Source organism: Myotis lucifugus, unplaced genomic scaffold, assembly GCF_000147115.1.
Source record: "Myotis lucifugus unplaced genomic scaffold, Myoluc2.0 scaffold_5, whole genome shotgun sequence".
NCBI classification, from domain to species: domain Eukaryota; kingdom Metazoa; phylum Chordata; class Mammalia; order Chiroptera; family Vespertilionidae; genus Myotis; species Myotis lucifugus.
In genome coordinates, this window is record NW_005871053.1 from 12398462 (window position 1) to 12411418 (window position 12957).

Here is a 12957-nt window from a genome sequence, read left to right on the forward strand (position 1 = left end):
ACTCAATCATAAGCTGAGATAGAAGAAGGAATCATGGGTGGCTCCAAGGATCGTGGGCTTGATTGGGTGGCAGTGGTCACCATGGTAAAAAAAATCCACAAGTACCAGCTTTGGGGAAAAGCTAATAGACTCTGTTTTCGAAAGGCTTCCTTTGTGGCTCCATGGGACACCCACATGGAAATGTCCAATAGACTGTTGGATATATGGTTTGAAGTACAGGTAAGACATACTGTCTAGTAATATACATGAGAGAGTCATCAATTTGCAAAAAGGAGCTGAAGTTGTGGGAGCTAAGATCACCCAGGCTATGAGTAGAGTAGAAAAAGGGAAGATTTACCAAAGACTTTATTTAAATCACTTATTCTTTTGTTGACAACATCTGCAATGAATCATGGATGAAAGAATGGCCAATTACACTTTCTTCTTTGTTCTTTTCTTTTCTATTCTTTCTTGTTTAATGTCCAGACCAGTGTTACTTGTCATTTGAAAACCTGATCCTAAGCTTGCTTGCAGAGGAACAATTGATTTTCCCATCAAAACCTGTTTGAACATTAGCTATGGAGGTGCAGGGAACCAAATACTCATAAATAGTTTCTGGGAATGTGTCTTTGTCTTTTAAAATCTGATCTGTGATTGTGTTAAAGTGAAACCTAATGACTTTGGTGTGAGGCATCATAGGAGCTGCTGTGTGTCTCTGGATAAATCTGAGCTGCTACTATAAAAAAGGAAACTGAAGCAACTAATTGGATAAAAGAAGCTAAGCATGACCATGAATTGCAGAATTTCCAGGAAAAATGGTGTTTCAATAACAACTGCACTTTTCTAGCAGCACCAATTAGAACAAATGCAAGAAGGCAGCTGAGCTTGGAAATGAAAGTCTCTGAACTCGCAGCTTGATTGTGATGCTGTCTTTTGTAGCCCCTGGCCAACACAGAGCTGCTCCACAGGGCCACATTCCAACAACAGTAAAGACCTTATTCTAATAATGTGGTTGTAATATAATAAAATAAACTCATAACCATCTTTCATTTATTTATTCATTGAAGTTACAAATATTTATTGGATGTATTTCATGTAGCAGGTACCTTTCATTCAGCTGGCCGCTGGATGTGCCTTTATGATTTTCTACGTCATAACCCTCAACAATTTCAAGAGACAAGTAAGAAAGAGCATTCTGACTCCATGTACAACAGATACATCTGTGGCAGTTAGCGATGCAGAGCAACCTGGACAAGGCAGTTTTGGAACAGTGATTCCCCAAATTTATTCAGTTTATTGTTGAGTCTGTTTGCCAGGCATAATTTATCACCTGCCTTCTGTCTTCATAGCTCTCCTCCAGACACTAATTTTAAAGATGGGGACACCAACCGGGTTCAGATGACTGCAACCCAGATCATGTGCATGGCTAATAATGTGTACAGATTTTTCCTGATCTGCGGAGGGAGATGCTTTCTAACCCAGGCAAGGGGTTGAATTTGTAGTAGTTAACTGGTCTTATTATAAATAATTTTCTCTGAGACTGATAACAATACTTTTAAGAAATTCTCTCCCAGATTGGTCCTTCTATTCCTCTCACAGAATCAAAGCAACTTAGATATTAAGACAGAAGTAGCTTCTTATATTAAAACTAGAGGTCCGGTGCACAAAATTCGTGCGGGGGTGGCGGGGGGGGGGCGGAGAGGGAGGGGGTCCCTCAGTTCGGCCTGCACCCTCTCGCAATCTGGGGCCTCTTGGGGGATGTCCGGCAGTTGGACATCCCTCTTGCAATCCGGGATCACTGGCTCCTAACCGCTCACCTGCCTACCTGATCACCCCTAACCCCTCTGCCTGCCTGCCTGATCTCCCTTAACCACTCTGCCTGCCTGCCTTATCACCCCTAATCACTCTGCCTGCCTGATCACCCCTAACTGCTCACCTGCCTGCCTGACCACCCCTAACCACCTCCGCCTCTGCCCCCGCCCCTGTGGCTTCGTCCAGAAGGATGTCCATAATGACATCCAGAAGGATGTTTGGCTGTCTGGTCTAATTAGCATGTTACACTTTTATTATTATAGATTTTTCTTTTCAACTTTGTTTGATAAACCTGGTTATTATCTTTATAATAGCCTTTTGACCTCTCCAATATCTTCCCTTGGTCCCAATAAGGCTAATGTTCTTCTTTGTTCTTGACCCATCAGTGAAGGATGCAGTTGGGCCCTTGTGTCTTTGTTCTCATGACACACATCAATCATTTAAATCCGAAATGGGTTACCTTATAAAGAATAAACAATCTAGCCTGAAGATCTCTTTAGAGTTGTTTATTACAGAACTATCTAGAGCAGTGATGGTGAATCTTTTGAGCTCGGCTTGTCAGCATTTTGAAAAACCCTAACTTAACTCTGGTGCCGTGTCACATATAGAAATTTTTTGATATTTGCAACCATAGTAAAACAAAGACATATTTTTGATATTTATTTTATATATTTAAATGCCATTTAACAAAGAAAAATCAACCAAAAAAATGGGTTGGTGTGTCACCTCTGACACGTGTGTCATAGGTTCACCATCACTGCTCTAATGTAGGAAAATGGTCTATGTCTTTATGGCCCAATTCAGTCCTTGGGATCTCTAATTTTAAGCAGAAATGTTTGTAACTTCTTGACTGAGTTAATTGTGCTTATTTCAGCACAGTGAACAGCTTTAAACATGATCACATCTAGTATTAAAAGAAGATGATACTGCCCTGGCCAGTGTGGCTCAGTGGGAGAGCATTGGTTCAAGCACTGAAGAGTCTCAGGTTTGATTCCTGGTCAAGGGCACATACCTGGGTTGTAGTACCTAGGTTGCAGGTTTGATCCCCAGCCCCGGTCAGGGTGTGTGTGGGAGGCAACCAATCAATGTGTCTCTCTCACATTGATGCTTCTCTCTCCCTCCCTCCCTTTCACTCTCTCTAAAAATCAATGGAAAAAATACCCTCAGGTGAGGATTAACAAAACAACAACAGCAACAAAAAGATGGGACTGAAAATGGTGACTTTTCTTTCATCCATTTGGATGGATAATTAGAATGATTTTTCTAATCATTCATCAGACATTTACTGAAAAAGTCAAAAGGCCAGGCTGTAAGAGCTCAGCATACAAAGGTGAGTAGGACATAGCCCCCCACTCCCTCACCCTCCTCATAGGGGAGACATATGTCAATTAATAATTGCCACTGGTGTGAAAACAACAATGGTGTATACATCGGGGAAAAATGGTGGGCCCCAGCAGGTGGTGATAAACTCAGTCTTAGGCATCAGAAGAGACTTGACTGGATCTTCCCAAGCAGAAGTACCTCCTGCTGTTTCCTGATTTTTATGGTACCCAAGTGATAAATGTGCAATAGAGAAGAATCACTTTTGAAGCCAATCTCTCAAGTACCAAAATATAACACTGTGTTCCAGGAAGTGGGACAGCTTGTAATCACTCCTCCAGTTCCATCACTCCCAGCCACAAAGAGGAAGAGCTGCTTATTGCAAATGCACATTTCGTACCTTTGCTGAAGAATGGATGTGACCTGCTTGCAGAAATTCTCTCCATTTTGAGAAAACTCCTTGAGGCTCTTGTACACTTGATTATACTGAAAAAGAAAAGATGCACAGAAAGGTTATGGACACTTCCAAAGACAGAACTCCTTTAAACTCTGAGTGCTGCTGTGACAATGACTGTCATTGAAGGTGACCGTGCAGCTGTGGGGTGCACACCTTTTGGATGAGTTCTTAAAATAAAGACTAAGTGTCTTCTGCCTGGATATGAAAGATCCTGGAGAACTTTTCAAAAAATAAAGCTATCTGCTTGTCTATCTGCTTCTCCCCTAGACCAAAGGCAAACAGTTCAGCAGTGGGGTGCCCTTGGAGTCTGGCTTCCTACTGCCCTGTGGTTCCCAGGAAGGTTAAAGGTACATTCTGAAACATGTTGAGTAGTCAATCATTTTGTGTCTCACAAATTCCAAAATAATATTTCTAGATCTCCTGACAAACCCTGAGCCATGAAAATGAGTGTTTCTTGGCTGAGATATAAAAATGCAAATGAATAACTTGTTAATAAAAATGTTTCCTAATCCCCTCTACATCTCATTCAACTGTAGTAATAAGAATGTTATAATAATGAGTTGAACATTTCAATTGAACCAAACCTTTATACAATTATTTATATCTCAATTTAGCCTTCAGACTCAAGAATTCTAATTGAGTTTTTGTCATTGGGTTTAGAACTCCACAACGTCATTCTGAAAATTGTATTTGTAAAGGTTGACCTTGATGACAATAGATTTTAAGTGCACAAATGGAGGGGGTAAATGTCAGCTGATTCTGCTGCTTTCCTCACACAGAGTAGGTGAATTAGGAACGGAACAGTTTTTAAACATACTCTCTCACAGTTTCCATCTGGGAGATACATTTTTAGTGAATTGCATTTTTCAAAATGAGATTTTACACAAGAATATGCAAATTTTGTGTAGATCCAGCGTAGTGCTGTGAGTCGGCTCATACAGAGAGCCCAGCCTCTTCCGGCACTCAAGGTCTCCAGCATGCAGCTGGGCACTGTGTTGAGAAGGGAAAAGGGAAGCAAACTCACATTTACTGAGCACCTACCATATATATGCATCATGCATGTTCACATACATGAATACTCAGGGCGGGGCAATCTTTTTGGCAGCACAATAGCACCTGGTATATGGTGCAAACAGAGGACATAGGGCCACAGAGGAGGAAGAGACCTAAAATTTAACACAGAAAGCCATGGCAGGACGTGGACACGCAGTAATAGCAAACCAACTATCTGGGACACAAGAACAGTGGTCAGAGAGCACAGCCCTTGATTGCTAACTCCTAAAGCAAGGTTTGCACAATCTCGTGCCTGCAGACACTGGTCAGGCACCTGGGTGAGCGAGGAGCAGGGTGGGGACCGTGAACTTGCAGAGGCAGCTGCCACATTGCTCCGGCCCAGGATGGCCAGATCATCCAGTTGGTCCAAAAAAGCTGAAATAAGGATTGGAATCTGAAATGTGATTTTTTTAAATTGTAGCAAACACTTCACAGATTTTAAAACTCTGCAGAGTAAGCAAAACATACCTGTGATGAGGTCCAGGTGTAGGCTTTCTCACACACAAATGATTCTCCTCTGAGAGTCAACAGAGTAAAATCACATTTGGCAACCAAGCTTCCTCATTGTTATTTTCCTACAAATAACCTGACACCGAAGAATGATATGCTACCAAAAGGCTTCCTTCCTTTCCTTACATGTACAATGGGAAAATTTTATTGAGCATTTTAAAATTTTTCAGGTTTTTGTTTGTTTGTTTACTCAGCTGTTAACTAAACATTTTCACTAAATTCCCCTAAGCCTTTCATTTCCTTCCCATAACACCAGAAAACATACCTAGGTCTCATGAGAAGAAAATAGATACATGTTTAACAGGGCACCTACCCCTGGAATAAGGTCATTTCTCAACCTCTATCGCCCTTAGGTGTAGCCATGTGCCTGAACACTTCTTGAGGCAGGGGCAAAAGTTTTGCATGGGGTTTCAGTGAAGGTTCCTACCTTTCTTTGCTGACAACTGGACTTAGAAATGATGGCTGATGCCATAAGGTGGTCTTGAGGATTGATGCCAGGTGCTAAGATCATACAGCAGAAAGAGAAAAAGAGCCTGGGTCCCTGATGGCCCTGGAAGCCACCACACGAGCCCTGAACTCTCTTCTTTGGAACTTTTTTTTATGTGGGAGAGAACAATGTTAGGGTTTTTTTTTCAAGCTACTCATTTTAAGTTTTTTAAATATGCAGTTGAACATATTTCTAACTCATATGCAGTCTTTTAACTTTTTATTTTAAGTTGTGATGCATTTTTATGTTCATAAAGTAAGGATACAGACAATAATAATGATACACATTTTGTACTCACTACCTAAGTTATAGAGATATTAGCAGTTTGCTTCTGCTCTCTCTTTAGACAACTGTTTTTTTCCTTTTCACAATTTATTTGGCTAAACTTGGGAATTTATTCTTCCATACTGAAAGGAGTTTTTAGGGGTAAAATAGGCAGGTCTAGGGAGTTCTAGAAATAAAGGGGGCCCATGGGGGAGGGCTGCAAAGCTGGGGGCTGGGAGCTGCCAAAAGGCATTCATTCACAAAGAACCAAAGGCGCCACAGCCTAAAGGGAGAGGAAGACACTCATTCACAGAAGATAAGGGGAAAGCCACAGGGAGTAGAAAAAGAATAGGGAGAAGGAGAAAAACAGATTTTCACAGGGAATAGAGAATTCTACCATAGGAGGGGGAGAAATAGAGGGGGACCCCACATGGGGTTTGAGCTCTGAAGCTGCTATAGTGACCAATCAGAGGGGATATCAGGACACAAGGAATTGCAGCCTTTATAAACCTTAGGAGAGAGGGACTTATGGTCTACCCCCTTTGGAACCCCCTCCCCACGTGTGAGTCTGTGTTTGTTTCCCAATAAATTTCCAACTTTTCCTATACCACCTTTTGTCCATGACTTCATTCTTCTAATCCACCTGGACAAAGACCCAGGAAAGAAACCACCTTTGCATCCTGCCCAAACATGAACATATCTAATTATAATTTTTTAAAAAAAAATCCCTGTTGGGATCCTAATTGCAATTGCATATATATATATATATATAAATAATTTGGGGGAAATTGACTTTTGATGGCATTTAGACTTAAACATCCAAGGATATAGTAAAGTCTTTTTATTTGTTCACATCTTACTTTATGTCCAATAAAATTTTATGATTTTTATAGGTCCTGTAACTTTCTCATCTGATTTATTTAGAAATATTGCACAGTATTAAGCTGTGTATTTTTTATGTGATGTCCTATTTGCTCTGTCTCCAGCAATGCAGAAACAAAGATCCAAAAACACCAGGGGGGACATGCAGGGGAGAAGGGTAGGGATGCAAGCTTGCAGAGTACGGCTTTCTGCTCTCCAACACTTGCTAAGGCTAAGGCTGGGGCTGGGGCTGGGAGAAATCAAAGCAAAGAGATGGAGTGGATCATTTGGGAGCGTTCAGAGTGGAAGCAAGGACTAAACCCTCCCATCAGGAGAACTAAAGAGGAAGGAAGGAAGGGACTCTGAGATGAGCTGTCGCTATCACCTGAGGAGTGTATGTTTTCCATGGTCCTGGGGTGAGAATAGGGGACCTCAGACACCATGCCTGAGGAAACCATGCTCCTAACCAAAGTTGTGAACAGAACCAGTTGAGAATATTTCTATGTGCTGGGCTGCAGGGGCTGCTGCATGTCCCAAATGTATCAAGTCATCAAAACTCTCCAAGACACATTTGTAAAATACCATCTCCAGATGTCTAGTTCTAGGAGGCCAGACAGTCCTGAAAGTTTGTAAATCAGTGATTTAACACTCCATGGCCTTTGGAGGAGGGCGAGCCTGTGGCAAAGAGGAGATTCCTATCTTTCCCAAAGATACTCAAACTCAACTTTTTAAAGGCAAAGGCTGCTCAAATAAAAGTGCATCTTATGGCTTCAATCGACTCTGAAGCTGCTAGTTTTAGATTTTGAAATATGATTTCCTGTTATTTAATAGACTAATACTTCCTAAATTTTTCACATCATGGCACATCTAGAAGATGATATTTGTACCAGACAGTGTACTAAAGGGACAAAGCTGTTCCAGGAAGAGACAACTGGTCCATGAGCTCTGCCTCCACCCGCTAAGACCCCAAACCCAGCCACACTCTGCCAATTCAAGGGCTGATACACCTGTAACCCAGTTCCCAATCTCAGTGTTCCCAGGCATGCACAAGTCTGGAAGCTCTTCAATAGGTCACGTTTTTAATTTAGTGAATGAATAAGAGCAGAATGTTCTGCTTGTAGTAGCAATGGAGAGAGAATCTGTACTGGACACTCCTCGATAAGCTCTGATAAAGGCGGCATTAATAAAGGAGTGGCTAAAAAATATTTCCATTATTTTAGCATAACCCCTTATTTACAAACAGCCATCTACTCAGAGTTGAAGACAAAAGCTGTGAAAAGCAGAACCCAGAGGCCATCTTGCCCAGTGTGTGTGTGTGTGTGTGTGTGTGTGTGTGTGTGATCAGAAAATATAGGAAAATCCCTTGACTTTGGCTCTAGCTCTCCCTCTCCTACCCCACCTCCCTTCCCACCCCACTCTCATCTACCTGCTCATGTGGGGCATGACCTAAAATAAGAGATTAAAACAATTTTTTTGTATCATGAGCCCCTTTGGCATTCTGGTAAAGCCCATTTTACTCTGAATAATATTTTCAAATGTATAAAATCTATACTAATAAAAGCCTATGTAGTCATCATGCCCTCACACCGTGATGCCCTCACTCCATAACAATCCATCACTAGGAGGCTGTGTACGCAGTGGGCACACGCAAGTGGGCAGGGACTTGATGCTGTGTGCGCAGCATGGAGGCTGGTCCCGCAGCTCTGCGCGGTGAAGCCGGGGTGGGGAAAGGATGGTGGGGGGGCGAGGGGGGTGAGGTGGGGAGGGGGGCATTCTGTGGCTCCATGCAGGGAGGAAGTGGGTCCAGGTGGCTCCAAGTGGTGACACCGGGGGCAGGACACCCAGCTCCAGCCTACCTCTTTGGGGCAATCCATCGAGGAGCTCCAGATGGGTGGGTGGGGCCTACCTCTTTGGGGAGATAGATTGCAGGGCTCCCACATTGTGAGAGGGCACAGGTCAGGCTGGGGAACCCCCCCCCCTGCACGAATTTTGTGCACCAGGCCTCTAGTAAAATAATAGGATTACAAAGAAAACTAATTACATATATATACACACACACACACACACACACACACACACACACACATTTGAAAACATTTTAAAATTATGTGTGCTTTATAATTAAGAATTAACCAAACTTCTAAACCACATTGAGTGTGACCAATATTTCTAGATATCTGCTAAGAACTTTTGAAAGGGCGAGGGCTATGCCCTCCATCTTGCCTGTATCCTCCATGTTGGGGCCACGTGCGGCCTTCTTCCCGGAAGCCCAGGCCTCTGCTGGCCACGCCCGGGATTTTAAACTAACCAATGACAATCAAGGGAAGTGCGCGCCAATAGAACAAGACCCGGCTTGCGCCTGGCCAATCGGCAAAGCACAGTCCTTTCTCCTCCCCTTACTCCAACCCCCCCTATATAACCGGACTCCAGGCGGGGTTCGCTCGCTCAGCCACTTGGTTTGCCTTGGTGTCGGTGAGCCTGGTGGATCGGGAGCCCAAGCTAGCTTGAAATACAGATTCTTATGCTTTTGCATCGAATTGGCTCCCTGATGTGGTTTCTTGGAAATCTTGAAATCTGGGCATAACACTTTAATATTATATAAAATACATGTGGTTTTTCTTGGTCACAAAGTCACAGACACTTCAGTAGTACTGGGTTACTGCTTATATTAAAAATTAAAGGAAATTCTTAATTTCAGTTATAAACTAGTGCAAATAAAAAGATCATGTTTTTCTCATTGGAGCTCATGCAGCCCACAGTTTCCATACATGGATCCACCGGGGTAGGCAGGGTTAAGAACTGTAGCTAAGCTAAGGCTTTATGAATGAATTGCGTTCTGTGCAACCCTAGGCACTCATGGAATGAGACATTTTGCAGGTAGTTACTAGTGAACCTTTGGGTTCTTTTATAAAAACTACCCAAGTGTTTCATAAAGGATCTGTTTGCTTTATGTAATAAAACACATTAATATTAATAAAACTCATTCCCATGTTTCATTTTGTTCCCAAACTGCAGCCTCATCTCGACACAATATTGTTTCCCAAGCACAAGCTAGGACTGCACCAGGAAATCAAGTTGAACACTTGATGAAGATGAATCAAATAAATAAAGATTCCATGATCTAAGAGGATTTAGAAACCCTGGCTGACGGGATATCCACTTCCTCGGACTCCCAGGTTGCTTTTGGTGGCACTGGGCCCTTAGAGATAATCTTCAAGGTTGTGGACAAGGTTCGGCATCAGGGGAAGAACTCTTCAGCATGTCAGGGAGGAAACATTAAACTGACACCAGATGTGGTGACGGGCTGTCTTGGGGCTGCTCAAAAGAAGACATTCCTCCCAGTTCCTGAGCTAACGGCAGCCTTAGGAAAGGATGTTAGGCTCTCCATTCTTTTTTAACTCAGCGGGCCTAAGTTTCCCTCTGTCTCACTCTTCCCTAGGTCTTGACTTCTGTCTTTGGTGACAGGTTTTGCCTTGACTTATACAGTTGCTGTCCCGCTCAACCACCCCTTTGCAAAAACATGATCCCAGTGTCAATGGTGGGAAAGGAGTTAGCATTTTAGAAGGAAGCAAATGCATGGAACAAAAAATAAACAAACAGCAAATAAATAAACCATAAAAGACTTGTAAAAAGTGACCTGTGCAAAAGATGGGAGGAGATTAAAGGGGGAGATTTCCTGTCTTCAAACTTATATGCAGCTATATTGCTGGAATTTTTTTTTAATTAGACATTACTCTTGTATTTAACAAGTAAAAGCAGACAGAGGCTGCGGCTACGTTGTCATTATTAATATTACTAGCCTTTATGACTTCACCTCATTTAGCTCATCTGATTCGTCGTGAGCTCATTTTGTGGAGTAGCAGTTACAGGCCTATCAGGGCTAAGCCTGTGCTTTCCGCATCCACTGGACTCTTTCTATGGCTCCATTTCAGTCCCCATTCCTGCTTTTCCACAAGTCTTTTTTTTTTTTTAAGATAAAATACTTGAAAGATCCCTTGTTTCTGTTGTTACCAATTTTTGCTTCTTGGCACCATTTGTTTGGAAACACCCTGACATTCCTTGATTACTTTATTTCCAAAGTAAATGTATCCTCCTCCTCTTTAGCTGCTCCTCATTTACTAAATTACATCTCTGCTATTGCTTCGGACGCCCTCATAAATCTTTAAACTTTTGACCCATCTTCTAGTTTTGGTAGCCCTCCCAGGACGGAAAGAAACATATTGATAAACTTGTCTGAGAACCACCACGGGCTGGACAAAATGGGGAGTCTGTCCTCTCGCCTGTGGGATTTGGCAATTCTTGACTATCTCAGTGATATGGGAAAATACACAAAAACCTTCCACTCTAAATTCCTCCGCAGAAGCCAAAATTGGCTGCAGACATTCTGCGTGTTTGTGTATCCACTCAACGAATAATGTAGGCACTTGTATATGTCTTCAGAATGTTTTCTACACAGCCACCATCTGCGTACAAATATGCTGCTATGCCCCCTCAGAGTTTTCCTAAGAATATGAGAATAGAAAATGACAATGACCTGCCCAATTGCTAGAAAGGGCAATTAAAATGAACCAAATAAAAACCACAGATTTTTTGACTCACCGCCAGTATCTAAACATGTTTCGTTCCTGAGCATCTCAAACTTTTAAAGTTAAAATACATTCGTGTATAAATCCACCCCTCAGCCGCCTTCTTACACACAAAGACACAAACGAACACCAAGCTACTCACCGAACAGTTTGTAAGCGGGTCCCTCATGCTGAAATGTGTTTGGCTTCTGTCCTTTTAAACTATGCTCCAGCGTTCAGCTTTCCACACTCAGGACACACTGCCCTCTGAAGGTTGGGTGTGTCCTAGACTTCCTGCATTCAGAGGGCCCAGAGTCCTGTCAAACGCCCGGAGGAGGAAGTCCCACCCTGGACTTTCCTCCATTTATTTACTGAAATAGCAAAGAACTGCTCAGGGTCAAGAGGGCTGGCGTGAGATAGTGGGAAACATTTCTGTAAATACTTGGAGAGCAGAATACTGAGTCCTTGAGAGAAAGCCCAGAAGCTGTAAAGTGTCCCCATAATCCGGCCGCTCCCTGGGCTGATGCATGTTAGCTTTCTATATTAATCACGTTTTTTATTTTCTGCGTTGTCTGATGCTTGAACATGTTAAGGCCTTTTGAACCTGGGAGAGCCTGCTCCTCCATGGGTCAGCCAATACCTAGAGAGAGGAAGCAACTTGCCCTTGAGCACATCTTTGATATGCAAAGCAACCAATCCAGGGCCCAGACCCTCTTCCTCCCTTCCTTATCTGAAGCTCACAAACCAAGTCAATATATCCCTTGCTCTAATCACCCCAGCTCAGGGTACCAAACAATTAGGACCAGACCTATATAACTGTGACTCCTACAGTGGAAAATGTCTAGAAAAGGCTATCAGGGAGCAGGACATACATTAACCACCCCTGAGGGTTTAACTCAACCCAGCTCTCACTCCTAGCCCAACAGGGCCAAGAGGCTGACTAAACTATGAAATTAAGAAGAAATTCTTATGCTTACCCTCATATGTTTTTAATCATTCAAAAGGATAAACAGAACTAGAAATCAGCCATCAGCAACTTATGTTTTTATTGCTTTCTCTGCACTGGTGGTCCCAGTTATGGATTCTTAGATTTCCATCTAATGGCCTGTTGTCTTGTGATAATCATTTGCTGGGTATGGGAAGCTTTGCTGTAATTGGGGGATCCCCCATCCAAAAGGAGCACCATCAGTAGAGCCCAGTGGAGCACTTCAGAGCTGTCCAGGTGGGCCCACTCCATTCATCTGCCTTGGATGTGCAGGCTCCATTCTAAGTCCCTGCAACCAGAGTGGAGATGTTAGTGGTGGTACGGCACCAGAATATCACCAGCAATGGACCTCAGTACAGCAACCTTGGTACTTGAGTCCTGGCTAAGAAAGAATTCAGAGCCAAGACTGGTCTCTGGCCCCCTTGTTCCTCCTCTAGGGGATCTACCACATGACTCGTGACATGCTAGGGAGGAAAGGTCAGGGGAGAGTCCGAATCACATGACCAGTGATATAAAAGGTCAGGGGGTCCAAACTGCATGACCAACAATATGCTAGGAGAGAAAAGGTTGCCCTGCAATTGTCCGTTGCCCTGGTAACTGTTGTGCCCAGATTTCAAGATTCCCAAGAAACCACATCAGGAGGCCAATTCGATGCAAAAGCATA

At 42.9% G+C, this 12957-nt stretch overlaps 1 protein-coding gene across 1 annotated transcript in view; it reads right to left on the minus strand.

Moving 5' to 3' along the window:
• NOSTRIN (nitric oxide synthase trafficking) overlaps nt 1-12358 on the minus strand; it is a 55443-nt gene extending 43085 nt beyond the window's left edge. Inside the window, exons 1-2 of the mRNA XM_023745259.1 lie at nt 12286-12358; nt 3512-3597 (exon numbers count right to left, since the gene is read on the minus strand). Coding sequence (XP_023601027.1) covers nt 3512-3597; nt 12286-12291 — 92 coding nt within the window. The 5' untranslated portion in view covers nt 12292-12358. The remainder of the gene's footprint in view (nt 1-3511; nt 3598-12285) is intronic.
• Nucleotides 12359-12957: the final 599 nt, after the last annotated feature.